This window comes from Capsicum annuum, unplaced genomic scaffold, assembly GCF_002878395.1.
Source record: "Capsicum annuum cultivar UCD-10X-F1 unplaced genomic scaffold, UCD10Xv1.1 ctg995, whole genome shotgun sequence".
NCBI lineage: Eukaryota > Viridiplantae > Streptophyta > Magnoliopsida > Solanales > Solanaceae > Capsicum > Capsicum annuum.
In genome coordinates, this window is record NW_025896043.1 from 1,005,906 (window position 1) to 1,025,570 (window position 19,665).

Consider the following 19,665-nt stretch of genomic DNA (forward strand, 5'->3'; position numbering starts at 1 on the left):
TTTAAATGAATAATATTTTGTTAATAAGCGTTTTCTCCGTTGAATGAGTCTATTCAATACAAATTCAAATTAGTAATCCAACAAGTAGGAAAAAGGACCATAACGAGTAGCGCGAGATGTGTTGATAGATGCATGAAATGTTTTCGTCCTTAATCAAAGATTGTGAATTCAAATCTTGAAAATGAAAAATATTTAGTCAACGGGCATTAAGCCCCACAATCTATATATGATGCAAATTCATTAGTAGTCCAAAAATAGGCAAAATCAAAAGACCATCCTGAGATTCGAGATGTGCATGATGGATTGCTCAAATCTCGTCATTCTTAATCGAAGATCTCAAATTCAAATTAAAAAAGTGAAGAATATCTTGAAAGCGATTATTTCACCCGCACAATGAGTCTATTTGGTGCAAATTCAAAATAATAGCCGCCTAACAAATAAGGTGGCCAGTTAGTGATCCACCATTCTCTCATTACAAACATATATCAGATGTCTCTATTCTTCCTATCCATGTATCATATACACGGATCTATCTTACCCAATAATTTAAAGTAAAGAAGTTAAAAAGTTATATACACTACTAACAAGAATATGATGTAGAAGAATATGTTGTATTCGTGTGAAATGTGATTTATCCATGTAAAATTAAGTGATGTATTCAGAAAAATGCGATATATATGTGTGAACTAAATCTAATATTTTAGTAATTTTGTAGAAAATTAGAATAGAAAGTAATTAGCTCGAAAAGGCTGAAATTTATATAATTTTTTGCTTAAACTAAATTATAAATGGAAAAGGCTAGGGAGGGACGGTTGTGCAAATCATGGGTGGAAGGTGCACATTATCTTTCTTCTCGACAAGTGCATCTATAAGGTCCACGGGCTTCTTTAGCGTCACGGGTCCATAAATAAATAAATGTCCACTATCCCATGCATAAACCTTAAAAGACACAATTTGGACCAACAACAAAAAAACAAGAAGAGTTCACTAATATTGCTAGCATGATAGTGCAAAATAACACTTTTCATTTCAGTCTTTTGATCATTTTCTTGATCTCACCTCATTATCTAGCCTTCAACAACGGTGGTGGAGACGAAAGGGAGATGACCTCATTGGAAACATTCTCATCCCCTAGTGGTAGTGGAAGTGGTGCAGCACATGGACCTAATTGGAATTACAACTGGGGTTGGGGTTCTAGCCCTGGAGGAGGATGGGGTTATGGCTCTGGCTCAGGTAGGTCTCCTAATGGGTTAGGTCGAGGTTGGGGTTTTGATTTTGGGTCTGGGAGTACAGAGTCTGGTACTGGTTATGGCTTTAGTGCTGGTAGTGGTGGTGGTGGTGGTGGTTATGGAGCTGGAAGTGGTAATGGTGGTAGCTTAAGAGGAAGAGAGATGCCTTCGCCAGAAACATTTTCATCCCCTAGTGGAGAAACTGGTGTAGCTCATGGACCTAACTGGGATTATAACTGGGGTTGGGGTTCTAGCCCCAGAGGAGGATGGGGTTATGGTTCTGGCTCAAGTAGGTCTCCTAATGGATTTGGTCGAGGTTGGGGGTATGGTTTTGGGTCTGGGAGCGGGTCTAGTACTGGCAATGGATATGGTTCTGATGGTCATGGTGATAGTGGTGGTGATGATGGTCGCTCAGCTGGCTATAGTAGCGACCCCACGCCATCAATTTCAAATGAGAGAGATCATTGTGGCTAATAAAACATATTGGTCATGTACTACTTACAACATGTTATTTGTTTACAAATATAAAGAGTATTATGAACTTTAATGTACGTGTTATAATAGAGTCTGATATGTCTTGTATACTATACCATGAGAATATAGTAAATGAATATAATGAATAATATATTCATAATAAATGTTTGCATAACATTTTGAGTTTGTATTCTAAGACATAACGAAACTACTTAATTCTAGTACGTCGCAAACATATGTCGTGTATATAATCAAAAAGAGTTTTACCCATCTAATAGTATAGTTTGTCGTTGTCGATGATATACTTGGTGTACACCGTATGTATAATCAATATATCGAGGACTCCTACAAATTATACAATTACATGGATAAAAAAATAGTTTAGCCAATAATTAAAAATATTCTATTTTGTTACCATATCAATATTGATGGTCATAATCTCAAATTTTTTGTTAGTAATTTAAGATTGAATTTAAGTTATATATGATGACAATGTAACTTTTTTCTTACACTAATAGCTGAATATTAATTTATACTAACATATTAATTATCATTTTTATTTATTAAACTACATATTAAAGTAATATTTTTATCAAAAAAATTTCCTATAGTTACCTAACATGTTTAACTTATATAGATCGACAGGTTAAACAATTTTTACACAATTAGATTACCTAAAAGTTATTCACATGTAATATAAGGTTATAGTTTAATTCTTATAACAACAACAAAAGTAAAGAATTAACTTAATTAATTTTATGATATATATATATATATATATATATATATATATATATATATATGTTAAATCGTAATTAATAAATAACCTGATTATATAAATATATAAAGAACTTGTCCTCCACTCAAGATCCTAATTCATTGCTTTCGCCTTTCTTTACTCTCTCACTTTTTTTTCCTCTTTCGCTTCTCCGATATTTAGTCATCTCAAAATCAACATATTCGAATTAAAAGGGAAACTATAGCTTATTGCGCAAAAAAAAAAAAAAAAAAACTAAAACATGCATAGATCATCAAGCACAAATCGATTCTCAGACGATTATTCCACGAGTTATTATTCATCATCTTCTATTTCATCACAAAAAGTGCCTCCAGCACTAAGAACATTGTCTTTAGAAGCCAATGGATTATTACCAATATATGAACCTCTCTCTGATATTGCTAAAAAGGAAAAATCTCATGCCAAATTTGCAGCAAATGCTGTTCATATTATACCACTTGTCTTATTATTATGTGTATTTATCTTATGGTTTGTGTCTAATCCAGGTAACATAACTTAGTTCTATGTACATATTCTATTTTCTCCTTTGTTTTTAGCTTTTTTTATGATTGTTTAAGTTCAGACGAAGTTAAGGATTGATTCAGTATCGAATCCCAGATCTTTTTAGACATTTTCGGTTAAAAGAAGGGTAAATTTCATAAATGATTGTATATTTAAGATTTTTTTTATTCATTAAGTTATACAATGATGTTTTCTAACAGAAACATCATAAATCTTTCACCATACTAACGAAAGCCGTAATTAATTATCAGAGAAACCTATATTTAGATGAATGAAAATTTTATAATGTACGTGCTTTCTTACGGTGAATGAATTATTTTTTTTGTGATTATTCACTCATTGGAAGGTTTTGAATTTTCCAGCAATTGTGACTTTTCTGTTCATATATTTGTGATTTTAATGTTCGAAAACATAATAATGCAACTTCAGTTAAAAAACGAAGAAGAAGAAGTTATGGCTAAGTGATCATTTATGAAATTTATCACAAATATTTGTGACAATGTTATTATTCCATCCTAAATATTTTACGATGAGCGATTATCTGACAATTGAGAATTGTCATAAATCTGTTACAAAGTCAAATGGGTCTATGATAATTCTTGTTTTTTCTTGTAGTGATATATATATATTTTATGTAAAAAGAAATAGTTTCTCGACTTTTTGTCATTATTTAAAAAATCAATTAAATAAGTGAATTTAACCTACAACTTATGCATTTCTCTCTAATTATGAAAAACTGTGGCTGTGTTTTTAATTATTAATTAATTAATCAACTAAACAAACTTGTCTCTTAATTATTTGTAAAACAGACGTTGATGCACCATTAAAAGGGGAAATTATTGCTACAACAATAGAAGGATTGCCACTTGAAGGAGATCTCGACCCTGATGGCACAGAAATTACTAATTTACCCCTAGATTTGAGCGATGTCGATTTGATAAAGCAAGGTCAAAGTCTCCAAAAGTCCTATATCGAAAAATAATTTCTCCATGAAATTGTTTTTGATACTAAGTTGTTGATAATCACACCAACATGAAAGTTTCATTATGTCTATGTATTACCTTTAGAAGGGTTCAAATTTATATATTACATCAATGAAGAAATACCACTTATTTTTTGACTTTCGCTTGTTTAGAGTGATGATTTACAAGGCCAATACATTGATAAAAGTTTTATTTAAAAACAAAATAAAACTAGCAGAAATGTAAAAGTTTTATAGTTTCATGGAAAGAAGCAACCTTAGAGAAAATGATTCCTGTTTGATAAAAGTTTTATTAAAAGTTAATATTTTGCTACAAATTTAAAAAATTATAGCAAGTAATTCATAAATGTAGTTGAGGAATGATATAAATTTTATAAAATTATAGCAAAATATTTTAAATTATGTAATATATTAGAGAATAGAGTTAACAAAGGTTCAACAAAATTATTTAAAACTATAAAACATCATTTAACTCAAACATACTTTTACAAAAGAAAATAAGTATTCAAGTCCTTGTCAATCTTGATTCTTTCGTCACTTCTTCACAAGCTACAATAACAATTCAAACAATCAAATAAGAAAATGATAAAGTATGATAATTACTTAAATGTTAAATTTAACTATTAATGTGAATATTTTCTTCAAGAAATTACATATTTATTAAATAAGTGATATAAAATAATATAAATAAGCACTTTGCAGTTAGATTTACATCATTTGATTGTCGCCCTTGAGTTGCAGTCGATGATATATGCAAAAACAAGGTCCTCAAATTAATCACTTGGCCAATGACGATATTCTTATATTCTGTTCTGGTAAGATTAACACTCTTTAAGTTGATCATGAATTGCTTACATGAATATGAGTTGAATTCTAGCAAAAATATTAACAGGAACAAGAGTTACTTTATGATTGATGGTTCTATTCCCGAAAAAAAGAAAGAACATTGTCACTTACTCAAATTGTACAAAATCAAGATTAACTCACCAAATATTCCAGATCAAACAACCTACTTGAATGCCCACCTCGAATGGGAATGTTAGTAACTTACCAACTATGTTGGTCAACCTATTTGGTCGATCATATGAATTCTCACATCATCATTATAACAAATAAAACAACTTAGTGAATCTTGCATCTTTCACAATTTCAAGAGCAGAAATGTTGAGTACTGTTATAAACCAAACGGGAGAGCCCAACTCAAAAGACTAGTCTAATAGGTGGGAGAACCCATTTGGCTTATAATCCCCTTAACATTTCTCTATTTTTCCAATGTGGGACAATTGGTTCATAACAATCCAATGTTATAAATCAAATGGGAGAGCCCAACCCAAAAGACTAGTTTAATAGGTGGGAGAACCCATTTGGCTTAAAATCCCTTTAGCATTTCTCTATTTTTCCAATGTGGGATAATTGGTTCATAACAATCGCCTCCGCTTGAGAACACCAACGACCTCGTTGGTCACGGCTGAGCCCAGTTGCTCACGGCTAGAGCACCCTTCTTAGGTCCAGGCCACCACTCCTGGCGCATAGGCCACCACTCCTGGCGCATAGCTCCACACGTGGATCGATCCTCGTTGGTCATGGCTATGCCCAGTTGGTCATGACTGGCACCCCTCTTGGGTCCAGGCCATCACTCTGAGTCACGACCCAACGCGTGACACTCTCAATGAAAGCATCAATGTTATAAATCAAAGGGAGAGCCCAACCCAAAAGACTAGTTTAGTAGGTGAGAGAACCTATTTGGCTTATAATCCCCTTAGCATTTCTCTATTTTTTCAATATGGGACAATTGGTTCATAACAAGTACCTAAATTGTCTAATCTAAACTTTAAATGAGGTGATTTGCTTAATTCAACATGGTATCAAAGTAGATATATGTAGCTCACATTTACTAGATTCAACTAAGCTAGTCTAGAAATATATACTTGAAAATTCACCAAAATTTCAACAAACATTGAACCCATAATTTCTAAGAAATTTATACTCCTTCTGTCCCTTTTTAACTACCGTCTTAGATTAAAATAATTATCTAAAAATCATTATCGCTTTAGGAATTCAGGAACAAAATCGACAAAAGTTTTCAAAGTATATCCTTAACATTACAGAATTATGCACAATACTTAAAAGGAAAAAATCAGTCAACCATTATAAAGTAATCATAGTCAAGTAAATTATACCTTGTATTTATCATTTTCTTAGCAAGCATGAAAAGATCTAAAATGATTGATGAAATAAGACTGACAGAGTATGTTGAACACGTCAAGTTTAACTTTTGGATTTCCCCGATTAATAAATATAATATCAAGACAAACAAAAAAATTAATACTAGTACTATTTTCATAACCAAAATGTATGGATAACCTTCACCAGCTAAAGAAACAAAAATATTATCTGGAGATTTGAATTATAGAGGGTTTAGGAGGGTGGATCTTAGGAAATACAAATGAGGGTCTAAACAGTTGAAAAATAATTTCAATCAGAATTTAGGAGCAGTAGATTAGACAATTAGTAGTATTATTTTGAGAAAGATAAGAAAGAAAGAAATGAAGGAGTAGATGGAACAACAATACTTTGGATACCATGGGCTATGTCGGTCTGATCAAAACCTGATCGACTAAGCTCCAACATGTATGCCGCATGAATTTGTACCCTTATGTATATAACAGCGTCAAGTCATTCCAAACCATCCTCATTGAGGGATTATGAGAAGTCATTCAAATTACTTAACAAACCATACCTACGTCGCAAAATGTATTGAATAGTAAATCCCTTTGACTCACACTTTCTCGATTAACCATCTGATTCTCTAAGCCCATATTATATTCATGTTCAACCCAACAACCATCTAATAGATTTTTAAAGCTTCATATAAAGTTAGTACCCTCATATCATACTAATAAATTCATGAGTTCATAATATAAAGAAACTCTATGAATGTTGCGGGAATATTATAGTACTTAGACAATTTATGAAAATTAGTACAAAATGCTTCCTTGAAAACAAACAAAAGGTTTTTTTTTTTTATGAAAATGGAACTTCATGTGTTGGAACTTTCAAAATCGATTTACCATTAAATTCATAAACTTTATACTGTCTCAAAAGGGATCATAACATTTCGTGATTTCGTAGGGTTTATGATTTGCTCAATTTTATAAGAAAAAAAAGTTCATATACTAGGTCAATCGAATGGGACAAGAACCAAAGTGATTAGCATTCTTGTCTTCTTGAATACAATTGATGAGTTGAATAACTAACTTAAGATAAGATATGGCTATAACCCTAGATTATCAAAAGGACACGTAAATGGATATAAGGAGGTTATAACTGAAGGAATTATGAAGTTGAACAACTTTACATACCTTGAAGAAGAAATTTACGAAAGAACTTTTGAAGTGAAACTCTAGCATTGATCACTCTTTTAAGACATAGTATTGGAGTTTGGGAGAGGAGTGAGAGATTTTAATCGATATCTGTAGGAAAAAAAGTATTTATTTTAAAAATAATTTATATTTAAAAATATATTGAAAAAGCCATGTCATTAATATGTATATGTTACTTGGAAAAATGACAAAGTGGAAGAAACTTGGCAACATGCATGCATGTCTTTTGACACTTGTCATTTTGCATGGAGATAGCTAGACAAGTATATGGACACTTGTCAACTTATTGAACCTTTTAAATCACTATAAATAGGCAATATTCTTTGACATAATGCAGTAATAAAACTTTCATATTTTTTTTGATTTTCTTACTCTTCCATTTTCTCATTTCTTTCACTATAAATAGGCAACATTCTTTGTCATAACGCAGTAACAAAACTTTAATATTTTCTTAATTTTCTTACTCTTTCATTTTCTCATTTCTTTCACTCCTCCTTTATATTATATGTTTAATTAAAAGGGCTCTATTTGAATTAGTTATATCATTTTCTAAATTAACTTGTTGGTATTTGTATTAATAATTTTGTTGATTTCTGTATCCTCTGGTTAATTAGGGAAGATTTATTTAACTAAAAATATCCTCTAATTAATCAGTAAAATGCTTGTTTAATCTTGGGAAAATATTTTACACTGCTGAAATAGTTTCTTAGGACAGTGCTTAGCACGATTCAAGTATAATTAATATATCACTTAAAATAATATCACAGTAATATTTATTTAATATCAGTACCTTTAATTTGTCAATAAGAAATTATATTATTGTTATAATATTATTATTTTAGTAGTAGTATTATTATCGCTGTTATGTTATTATACTACTAATATTATTATTGTTATATTGTTAAAATTTAAATAATATTGTTATTATTATTTTATCATTGTTCCCCAACAATCTAAGAAACTAATCCATATAATATTGGTCCTAAAACCGTTGATAATACTAATGCTGGTGTTGCTTTGGCTGCTTCCATTCCAGTTAGTTTGTCAGAAGACTATGGTACTGCAGAATACAGATATGAAAATACACTTGGTTATACATCTAATGCTAATAATAAAATCTTCATAGAAGATGCATCTCAATGCAAGAGAATATATGAAAGAAATGACAATCCCGCTGAGTTAAAAATAAATTTGATTGAAACGGATGATATAACCATTGCGGTTATTTCAGAAATGAATACTAAGACCAACATGAGAAATTGGGTGGTAGACTCTGGTGCTACTAGGCACATTTATATAAATAAAAATAATTTTGTATCATACACCCAAGTTGAAAAAGAAGAAGAAATTGTTTATCTTGAGACCTCGAGAACTATTCAAGTTCTTAGAAAAGGTAAAGTTCTTCTCAAACTCACATCTGGTAAAAATTTGGCATTGAGTAATGTACTGCATGTTCCTAATACCAGAATTAATTTGATTTTTGTGGCATTATTAGGATAAGTTGGAATAAAAGTTATATTTGAAAACAATGAGGTCATATTAACTAAAAATAACATTATTATTGAAAATGAACGTTGTAATCATGAATTATTTATTCTTAAAACTCATAATGATATTTCTAAAAATTTATTTACTTTTACATATTTGACTGAGTCTATTTTTTTATGGCATGGTAGATTAGGACATGTTAATTTCTCTTATATAAAGAATATGAAATCACTTGGTTTAATTCTGGTTTAAACTCAAATAATTTTGATAAAAGTAAAATATGTGCTGAAGTTAAAATTACTAAAAAGACATGTTTTTCAGTTAATAGAGAAACTGAATTATTATCTTTGATTCACACTGACTTGAGTGATTTAAAACAGACTATGACTAGAGGTGGAAAAAGATGTTATGTAACTTTTATTGATGATTTTTCTAGATTCACTAAGTTATATTTATTTAGAAATAAAGATGATGCATTTGATGCTTTCATTTCTTATAAAACTGAAGTTGAAAAATCAACTTAGTAGGAAATAAAAAAAATTAGATCTGATAGAGGTGAAAAATATGTATTTTAAATGCTTTTTGTGGAAAGAAGGAATTATTCATGAAGTAACTCCGCCTTATTCTCCTGAGTCTAATGGTGTAGCTGAGAGAAAAACTAGGGCATTGAAAGAAATGATGAACTCAATGTTAATTAGTTCTAATGCACCTGATAATTTGTGGGGTAAAGCTATTTTATCCGCATGTCATTTACAAAATAGAATTCCTCATAAAAGAACTGGCAAGACTCCTTATGAATTGTGGAAAAGTTATAAACCTAATTTGAAATATTTAAAAGTTTAGGGTTGCCTTGCTAAAGTTCTTCTTCCTGAGCCTAAAAAGAGAAAAATAGGTTCTAAAATTGCTGATTGCATGCTTATTGGATATGCTGAACATAGTGTTGCATATAGATTTCTTGTATTGAAAAGTGATGTACTTGATAGCAATACTATAATTGAGACAAAAAATGCTGAATTCGTTGAACGTATTTTCCACTAAGTGATGAAATCTTTCATGCACCTTTTGAAAGAGAAAACGAATCTACCTCTAATATTGAGGAACTGAGAGGATTAAAAGGCCTAGAAAAGAATATTTTTCTTATGAAAATGATTTTCAAACTTTTCTTGTTGGTAATGAACCATCACATTATTTTGAAGTTATACCTTCTTCTGATGCTAAATTTTGGAAAGAGCCAATAAAAATTGAACTTGATTCAATCATGAAAAATAATACATGGGTTTTAACTAATTTACCTCCTGGTGCAAAACCAATTGGTTGTAAATGGATTTTCAAAAAGAAATTTAATCCGGATGGATCGATAGGTAAATATAAAGCTCGGTTAGTAGTTATAGGATTTTTTCAAAAATAAAATATTGATTATTTTGATACATTTGCACTAGTAACAATAGTTTCTTCTATTCAAATATTAATTTCTTTGACATCAATTCATAAGCTTTTTATCCATCAAATGGATGTAAAAACAGATTTATTAAATGGAGATTTAGAAGAAGAAATTTATATGGTTCAACCTGAAGGATGTGTAATTTTTGGAAAAGAAAATAAAGTTTGTAAATTAATTAAATATCTTTATGGCCTTAAACAAGGTCCTAAACAGTGACATGAGAAATTTGATCAATTCTTAATCGAAGACAACTTTTCTTCTGTTGAGGTGGATTAATGTGTTTATACAAAAGTGGTAGACGATGATTATGTGATAATTTGCTTATATGTTGATGACATGCTTATATTTGGTACTTGTTTAAATATTGTGGAATGTACCAAATTATTTTTGTCAACTAACTTTGATATGAAAGATCTGGGTGAAGTGAATATGATATTAGGAATTAAAGTTACAAGGAGTGAAGATGGTATAATGTTGTCACAAGAACATTATGTGGAAAGACTTCTTAAGAAATTTGAATGTTGGGAGGTAACTCCTGTAGCCACTTCTTATGATGCTAATTTTAAATTGAAAAAGAATCATGGTGAACCAGTTGCCCAGTCTAAATATGCCTAAATAATTAGGAGTCTAATGTATTTGATGAATTTTATCAGGCCTGATATAGTATATGCTGTGTGTAGATTGAGTAGATATACTCATAACCCAATTAAAGAGCATTGGTCTGCATTAATGAGATTAGTGAAATATTTAAAAGGAACCATAAATTATGATATTATATATAGTGGATTTCCTTCTACTTTAAAAGGAAATTGTGATGCAAATTGGATCTCTCAGATGAGACAAAATACACTAGTGGTTATGTGTTCATGTTATAGGTGGTGGTGCAGTATCATGGAGATCAGCTAAGCAAATAATCATTGATAGATCAACTATGGAATCAGAATGTGTAGCTCTGGAGTTAGCTAGTATTGAGGCTAAATGGCTAAAAAATTTCTTAGCGAATATCCTTTTTAAAAAGGATGATCTGTTGCCTCACAACCCTTTTAAAAAAGAATGATCCGTTGCATCATAGACCTTTTAAAAAGATGATCTATTGTATAATATTCCTTTAAAAAAGGATAATCTGGTGCCTCCTGTGTATATACATTGTGAATGTCAAGCCACAATTGCTATTGTGAAAAATAAATCTTACAGTTGTAAGAGTAGACATATGAAATTGAGGCATGATGTTGTTAAGCAACTGCTGAGAGATGGAATAATTCTCATTGATTATGTGAAGTCAGAGTTGAATTCAGCCGATTCACTGACTAAACCTATGGAAAGAAAATTAATTCTTCAAACCTGAAAATAAATAGGGGTTAAGGCCAATATGATTATCAATAGAGATGGTAACCCAACCTATGTGATTGGAGATCCCATGAAGTAGGTTCATATGGGTAATAAAAAATCGATATTGACTCTATGCACTTATTGAGAGTGCTTGAACTGATACTAAAATTGAGGGATGAGTTACAAACTCTTTATAAATTCATAGTCCTTATGGATGGTGTATTTAAAGCAATGTACACTTGATGAATTCTCCTATATGAGAAGTGGAATGAGGCCATTCCTATGTGACTTTTAGCCTTATTCTCTAGAGCTCTCATAAATACCAGGCACGCGCATGGTCTATTGGCATAAAACCGCGTTGAACAATAAAATTACGGTCAAAATGTGATTGATAAAGTTTCTGGCTTACAACAAGAGTTATTCGGTTCATAGAAATATTATATTTCACCGATAATTCTCTAAGTTAAATTTTATTGGACTAAGTTTGGTTCATAGTCCAGAAGACACCAAACCAACTGCATTTTATCCATACAAATCCAGCAAGTTAAAACTCTTTTTTCTATAAATTATTTTGAAATAATGTGGAGATTGTAGGAAAAAAAGTATTTATTTCATAAATAAATTATATTTAAAAATATATTGAAAAAGCTATGTCATTAATGTGTATATGTTACTTGGAGAAATGGCAAAGTGGAAGAAACTTGGCAACATGCATGCATGTCTTTTAACACTTGTCTTGCTACTTGTCATTTTGCATGGAGATAGCTAGACAACTACATGGACACTTGTCAACTTGTTGAGCCTTTTAAATCACTATAAATAGGCAACATTCTTTGCCATAATGCAGTAACAAAACTTTCATATTTTCTTACTCTTCTATTTTCTCATTTCTTTCACTCCTTCGCTATATTATATGTTTAATTAAAAGGGCTCTATTTGAATTAGTTATATCATTTTCTAAATTAACTTGTTGGTATTTGTATTAATAATTTTGTTGATTTCTCTATACTCTGGTTAATTAGGGAAGACTTAACTTAGAATATCCTCTAATTAATCAGGGAAGTGCTTATTTAATCGTAGAGAAATATTTTACACTGCTGAAATAGTTTCTTAGAACAGTGCCTAGCACGACTCATGTATAATTAATATATCACTTAAATTAATATTGCAGTAATATTTATTTAATATTCAGTACCTTTAATTTGTCAATAAGAAATTATATTACTATTATAATGTTATTATTTTAATAGTAGTAGTATTATACGCTGTTATGTTATTATACTGCTATTATTATTATTGTTATATTAGTACTGTGTTAAAAGTTAAATAATATTGTTATTATTATTATTTTACCATTGTTCCCCAATAATATAATTAAGGAGCCGTTTGATAGGGGGAATTAGTTTTTTTAATTCATGTATTAAAATGTGAGATAAATTAATACATTGTTTGGCACCAAATAAGGAGCAATGTATAACTAATACATGGATTAGTTATACACCCTGCATGATATCATAGGGTGTATAACTAATACACCCAATTAGGTGGGATTAGTAATCCATGGATTACAATCAGTGGATAAATATGAATAAAGACAAAAATGCCTCAAATTCTTTGAAATGTTTTCTAAATATTTTTTAATTTATTCAATGTGAGTTATTTCGTCTAATTTTCAAGATGATTATATCCCTCCAAATAATTTTAGTCATAAAAAAAACTATTCCATTAACTTAAAAAATACTTACTGGTCAAAGCTCGAAAATAAATTGCGTGGTTTCATAAAGCTTTCATTTTGTAAATAGAATATATCACAAATAAAAATATTTTTTTATTAGATTTAACACTTTACAGAACACAATTTTATGTTAACAACAATTCAATTGTCTCATTCAAAAGTAACACGTACCCCCTCCAACTTAAATACACCACAAAGTGCGAAAAACAAACAAATGATGAACAAATAAAGAAAAGATAACAAAAAAAAATCTGGCAAGTGAATGATTAAATCTTAAAATTCCAAAGTAAGTTATTCCTATAGTTATATTGTTGATTTTTTTTATTTTAAAAAAAGAATAATAAAGCTTTGTAAAGTAAATATACAAAAGTATTATATGTCGAGGGTATTTTGGTAAACAAACAATATTCTTTTTTAAATATAACAATATATATTATATTCAATACATCAAATCAAATACTGTATAAAAAATAATCCCAGTATTTCTAATTTCAACACTACTAATCTCATATTACTAATTGTACCGCCTCAAAAATCTGTCTCGAGACGTCACACGGTGCTTAGGACCACAAGTGATCTCAATCTAACCCATGAACTGTCATACTGTTAAGCAAATGATTAAATACATATAAAATAACTGAGTTTACTGCGCGGAAACATAAAAATGATGGAATCTGTGAAATTACAATACTGATACAACTTTTACATTCTGATAAAGTCTGAAAAGAGGAACTGTAATTACATAACTGACTCTAACTGACGTCTATGAAGCCTCTACTATACTGACTATAGATAGCTGAGACGCGACTCCAACTACCACTAATCAATACATATGACTAAGAAAGTAAAGTATATAAATAACATCTAACTAAAGTCCCCGAAGTAGGAGGACTCATCATCTGCTGACTGAAATCTGCAACTGTCTGAATATGGTATGCGTTCTATAACTCATACCTACATTATGAGACAATGTAGCACATAGGCGTATATGTGGATAAGTACTTTGAGGATGTACTGAGTATATGGGGGTGAATGCATAAGTAAAACCTTATCTCATCATCATAATTTGTAAAACAATGCATGCTAAATGTAAATGACTCACATAAGCTGGAATATTTGAAATACTGAAATCTAAAATAATAAGAAGTAAATCATACTTTATAAATCTAGTGAATCATAACATTTAGTTCTGAAAGATGTACTAATGTTCTGTTTGTAAATCATACTGTCTAAGTGTAAAAAGGAGCCCACTTCTGAATCTGGAATCTGAAATGTGAAATCTGTAGCTAATATCTTTCTGTAAAGCATAATCTGACTAAAATTTGTGAGCCTTTACACTTAGTTTACTAAAAGCTTTTCTATTAATATTTTCTAAAATTTTTTGTCTATAGGGGAAACACTTTATCTTAAGGCTTTAGGAATCTAAAAAAAATCACGGCTTCCAAAATATATGCTTTTATCTTAAGGCTTTAAACTAAAAGACTGTTTTAAGAGTAGGGGACTTCTTTTGGGAGGTTCTTCTAACCGACATAAACCATGTGAGCATTCATGGAGTCTAACGTCTTACCCATGCTAGGGAGAGCTGTTCTACCCTTGCCATCAGAATAGAACCTTTATCTTAAGTTATCACAATCTTAGTCATCCACGTAGAAGTGGGAATAATCTTAATCCTATGGTGGCACATAGTTCTAGGGCATGAAACCTTGGTAACATACCCATATCGGTGCTAAATACTACTCCTATTCTTATGCTCAAGATCTTAGGAAATCCACTACAGAATAGCACAGGGGTCTACAAGAAAATCAATTATGCTCTTTATTTTCTTTAAATCTCAAGTCATATGAACAATGTGGATTCTTTATCTTAGCTTAGGACCAAAAGTTCAATTTTTAATCAAAAATCTGAGAATAATCTTATCATAGGGTGCACGTAGCACAAACAACCTTGAAATAACAATCTTTAATTAGGGCTTAATGACCCATGCGTCAAACTCATGTTAAAATATCATAATGTTCATGCTTGATAATGTAAACATTGATAAATTAATTCAAAATTTAGAAATTTCTGAAATATGCATGAAAATATGAACATAATCATGTAATTAAACTTCTAAATCACGGGAAATCTCATAAGCTTGTGAATAACAATAACGGGTATAAACCCTAACTTGAATTTCATGGGAAATCATATAAAATTTAGTAAAATTGGAATTAAAATAATTTTTTGGGCACAAGAACGAAAGGATTGTCCTTGTTCATAATCCCACATACTTTAATTGATGATCTTAGACGAGAAAGCTTGAATCTTGAATTCCTATGATGTTTTTGAAGATGAGTTCTTAGAGTTCTTGAATTGAAAATTATTAATTTTGAACTATCTTGGAGAATTGATGAGGAAAATTAGATTTCTTGGAGAGTAAGTTTGACCTTTAGGGTTTTCTTTTGAAAGAGAATTGATGAATAAGTTTGACTTGAATTCCTATTTGTATTCTTGAATCTTGTTTCTCGAAGAAGATAACTCAAATTGATGTTCTTGGGATTGTTCTTGAATGATCTTCCTGAACTTCTTGGAATAGAAAGCTTAATTCTTGATTGTTTTCTTGAATAGAAGGTGAAGGTGATGGAATGGATGAATCTTGAAGAGAATTGATTAGGGTTTGTTCTTGGGAGTAAAGTAGGATAATTGGGGCAAAATAATGCACCAATGACGGCTATTCATTGCTACATTACGACCTGGGTTGAGGGGGAAAAGACCCAATTGCCTCTCATTAATTTAAAGCAGAAATTCGTAACCCGTATCCCGATTTTGCTCTTCACCGCGATGCGGTACCATCGCGGCAACTTACTTCCTCACACGAAAATGGCCATAACTTTTTGCTTGGGTGCTGGATTAAGATGAAATTGGTATTGTTGGAAAGCTAATTCAATTATCTACAATTTGGTATGTCTTAAGATATAAGATTATACATAGATAAAAAGTTATATACTTTCAAATTTGACCCTTGTAGAATTAAACACTAAACTTTGAATGAATCTAATGTTCTTAGCTCCACTTGGCTCTAAGTGACTTCTATGAATATTATTCACCTAATAAGATCTCCACATACTTAGGATGAAAGTCATGGAATAATTATTCGAATTATGGATCAAGAAAACACCGATTAAACCTTCACTGCAATACGATGAAATCGTGTTAAGCTACTGGAAAATGACGAGTGCGAATTTGCACTCTGACACGATGCGGTGCATTCGCGTTGCGCCACTGGAAATTAACAATTGGGAATTTGGAACTCTCTGCGATGCGCCAATGTCGCGGAGGTCCACTGGAATTGACAATTATGAAATTTTCCTTCACCGCAACACGGTGGTTATTTTGGAACACTGTCAACTTAAAAATGCTCCAACTCCTCAACCGAGTATCGGATTTGGGCAAATTTGGTATTGATGGAAAACTTATTTAATTTCCCACACAATGGAAGGTCTAAATCTGAAAAATTCCATATGAAATAATTATTCTTCATTTTGGAAGCTATTTCTTAACATTCTAGGAACGAATTTAAGCTAGAAAAACTACGGGGTGTTACAATATCTCCCCCTTGGAAACATTCGTCCTCGAATGTGGCTAAGCTGAAAATACTGAGGAATTTGAGGATATAAGCTATCATGCACAACTAAAATAAACTGAATAACTGAATCTTAAACATAATGAGCTACTGAACTGCTCTTCTAGTGTATGAATTCTCATGAAAATAGCTATATGGTTGAGATATAAACGATAGCGTCAACTTATGAGTAACCATTACTTTAGGCTGGATCTGATTTCGTGAGAAAAAGAATGAGAGGTTTAGGACAGGAAAACTTGGGGTATTACAACATCTCCTCCCTATGGATCGTTCGTCCCCGAATGATACTGATTTGGTTGAAATCCTAGGAAAAGACTGAGATGATACGCGGGGTACTTACGAACTAAATCATGACTAAATGCTCACACCCAAATAGGGTATTTCTTCAACACTCTTTTAGGAAGTTCTAACAATATTAGGGAGTAAAGGACTCCGAGCAAGATCTGAGCAAGACATCTGAATAGGAAATTACAACATTGCCCCAAATCTATAGCATGGAACATAGACTTATGAATCATAAGTTAGGCTAGAAGTACTAGGCCTTAAGCAATGCATTTTCTTACTTAAAAACTTAGCAACACTTCCTCAAATACTCTCTTAACTATACTATCCCCTTAAATACCATAATAACTTGATTTAGCTTATAATCCTTATGAGCATCTTTCTCATATTCTCTAATACCTCTATCAATAACAACTTCTTTACACTATTAAATTATTAGGAAGACACACATAAAATATTCCCAACTAACCAAGTCAGACACAAAAAGCTTCACCTCAATAATCCTTCATTTATAGACCTACATAAAATAAGCATAAAACAATCTTCCCAAACATAACACATTCACTTTCTCCCATCTACACAAGTATTCATCATCACTATAATTTGGAAGTATGACCTTGTTACTCACTCTATAATATCCCCCTTAGCTTTAAGCCATCACTCTAAGTATGTGGAACCCTTTTCTATACTCTAAACTGAACTATACTCACTGCACTCTAGAGTCTGGAACACAAAAAGACATGTAAATAACAAACTTACTCTGAAATACTACACCTGAAAGTGTAAAACCTACTTACAATATTCCTTCCGAGGTACAACTCTATCTTTCTATAGCCCACTAGTCATCACATAATAACTTGAACACTTACTTAGAGTCTTCATGAGTATCACTACATCCAAAGTTTACACCATCTAGAGCTTTAAATTTTATTTCTATTTGCTCAATCTTCAAAGTTTCAAACTTAGATTCTAACACTTAACACGGATATCTTCAACCTTTAATAAACCATACTGCTTCCGTCATAGCCTACTAATATCACATCTCTAAACTTATATTTCTAAACCATGAAAATTAAGATCATACCAAGGTTCAACATCATCTATCCATAACCTCTTAACTTAGCTATTAAGAACATCATATACTATATAACTAGTCTCCTTTCTCTTAACAACTCAACGGTACTACTAAGCACACAGAACACGTAATAACCTCGGAAAATAATGCAACCTTATATCACCTTGGTCATACCTCTACATCATACCTGTAACATCATACTAAATTTCTAATAAATAAACCTAAGCTCTTGCATACACTGTTCAAGCCTACTAGATTACTTCCAACTAGCCGCACTAGCCAAGAAATCATTACATCCTCCTTGATGACCATCCACTGTTTAAACTTAATGTCTAGTGTTAAACATGAGTACCAACCCAACCTCATATACTATACTATTCTCACTGGGAAACTATATAATAAAGCATCAAGAAACACTAGTCCAAATAACCAATCATAATCATTTGGCCTATCTTATTTACAATCCATTAACACATCCTTCTTCTACACATCATTACTATTTTCCCTTTTATACATCTAAATTACTATCATAGCTCTATAAGTTTCAACTAACTTCTTTTTTTTAACCTCAAGAGAAGCCTAAATTAATGATACTAAACCACCAAATACTTCATTGATATCCTATACCTTTTTAAACACAATAAATTTCATCAATGAATCCTTCCGCACTTCAAGCAAACAATAGCTCACATTAACTAATAACTCCTTCTTCATCCTCCACTAAAATAACACACAAGGACATATCACTTTAACACATCTCAATAATATGCACAAGTTTACCTCTACACTTTCTACCAATCGCCATTCCCACTTTTCTTATCACTACTCTTCTATACCCATACTTCTAACTATAATAAGGTTCTAATATTCATAAATCATAACAAAAAGTTCATAACATCCCTCAAATGCACACTACGTTTAACAATCTAGGTTTATACTATCTACTTTCATGAGCACTATCTGTATGGAAAAGGGTCAATAGGCAATCTGAATACATATCTAATTCTGTCTCAGCTAGACAACTCATAAGGATGAGAATGTAACTTTCAACTTGAAAGACTTATGAAACACTAGAGAGCTCCTCTCAAGCCCTTTGTATGACTTCTGAAATTTTCGATAGTAAATCTGAGAGCATTATTTGGAGAGGAATTGGAACTTCCTGATCATGTTATCTTGTGAATATGTCATAGATAAATAAATTTGTGATAACACATGAGTAGACAGGAGTTTCTGAAGGAACAACTTTACAGCACGATCTAGAGTATAAAAAGAAGGGAAACTTTTTCTTAAATACCCTGTAGCATCTCGACGAAAAATACAGACGT

The 19,665-nt window shown here is 31.2% G+C and overlaps 2 protein-coding genes across 2 annotated transcripts; both read left to right on the top strand.

Annotated features, from left to right (window-relative positions):
- Positions 1-891: 891 nt before the first annotated feature.
- LOC124895744 (putative glycine-rich cell wall structural protein 1) lies at positions 892-1,878 on the top strand. The gene has a single exon (XM_047406176.1). It carries the CDS (start codon positions 1,002-1,004, stop codon positions 1,701-1,703), a length of 702 nt encoding a protein of 233 aa, XP_047262132.1. The 5' UTR covers positions 892-1,001; the 3' UTR covers positions 1,704-1,878.
- Positions 1,879-2,648: 770 nt separating this feature from the next.
- Positions 2,649-4,123, top strand: LOC124895745. Its single transcript, XM_047406177.1, has 2 exons — positions 2,649-2,987; positions 3,813-4,123. The coding sequence occupies exons 1-2, from the start codon at positions 2,723-2,725 to the stop codon at positions 3,983-3,985; spliced, it is 438 nt and encodes a 145-aa protein (XP_047262133.1). The 5' UTR covers positions 2,649-2,722; the 3' UTR covers positions 3,986-4,123.
- Positions 4,124-19,665: the final 15,542 nt, after the last annotated feature.

Coding starts and splice junctions, on each gene's coding strand:
- LOC124895744 (XM_047406176.1), top strand. CDS start 1,002: ATGATAGTGCAAAATAACACTTTTCATTTCAGTCTTTTGATCATTTTC.
- LOC124895745 (XM_047406177.1), top strand. CDS start 2,723: ATGCATAGATCATCAAGCACAAATCGATTCTCAGACGATTATTCCACG. Junction 2,988..3,812: donor ATGGTTTGTGTCTAATCCAG/GTAACATAACTT, acceptor TTTGTAAAACAG/ACGTTGATGCACCATTAAAA.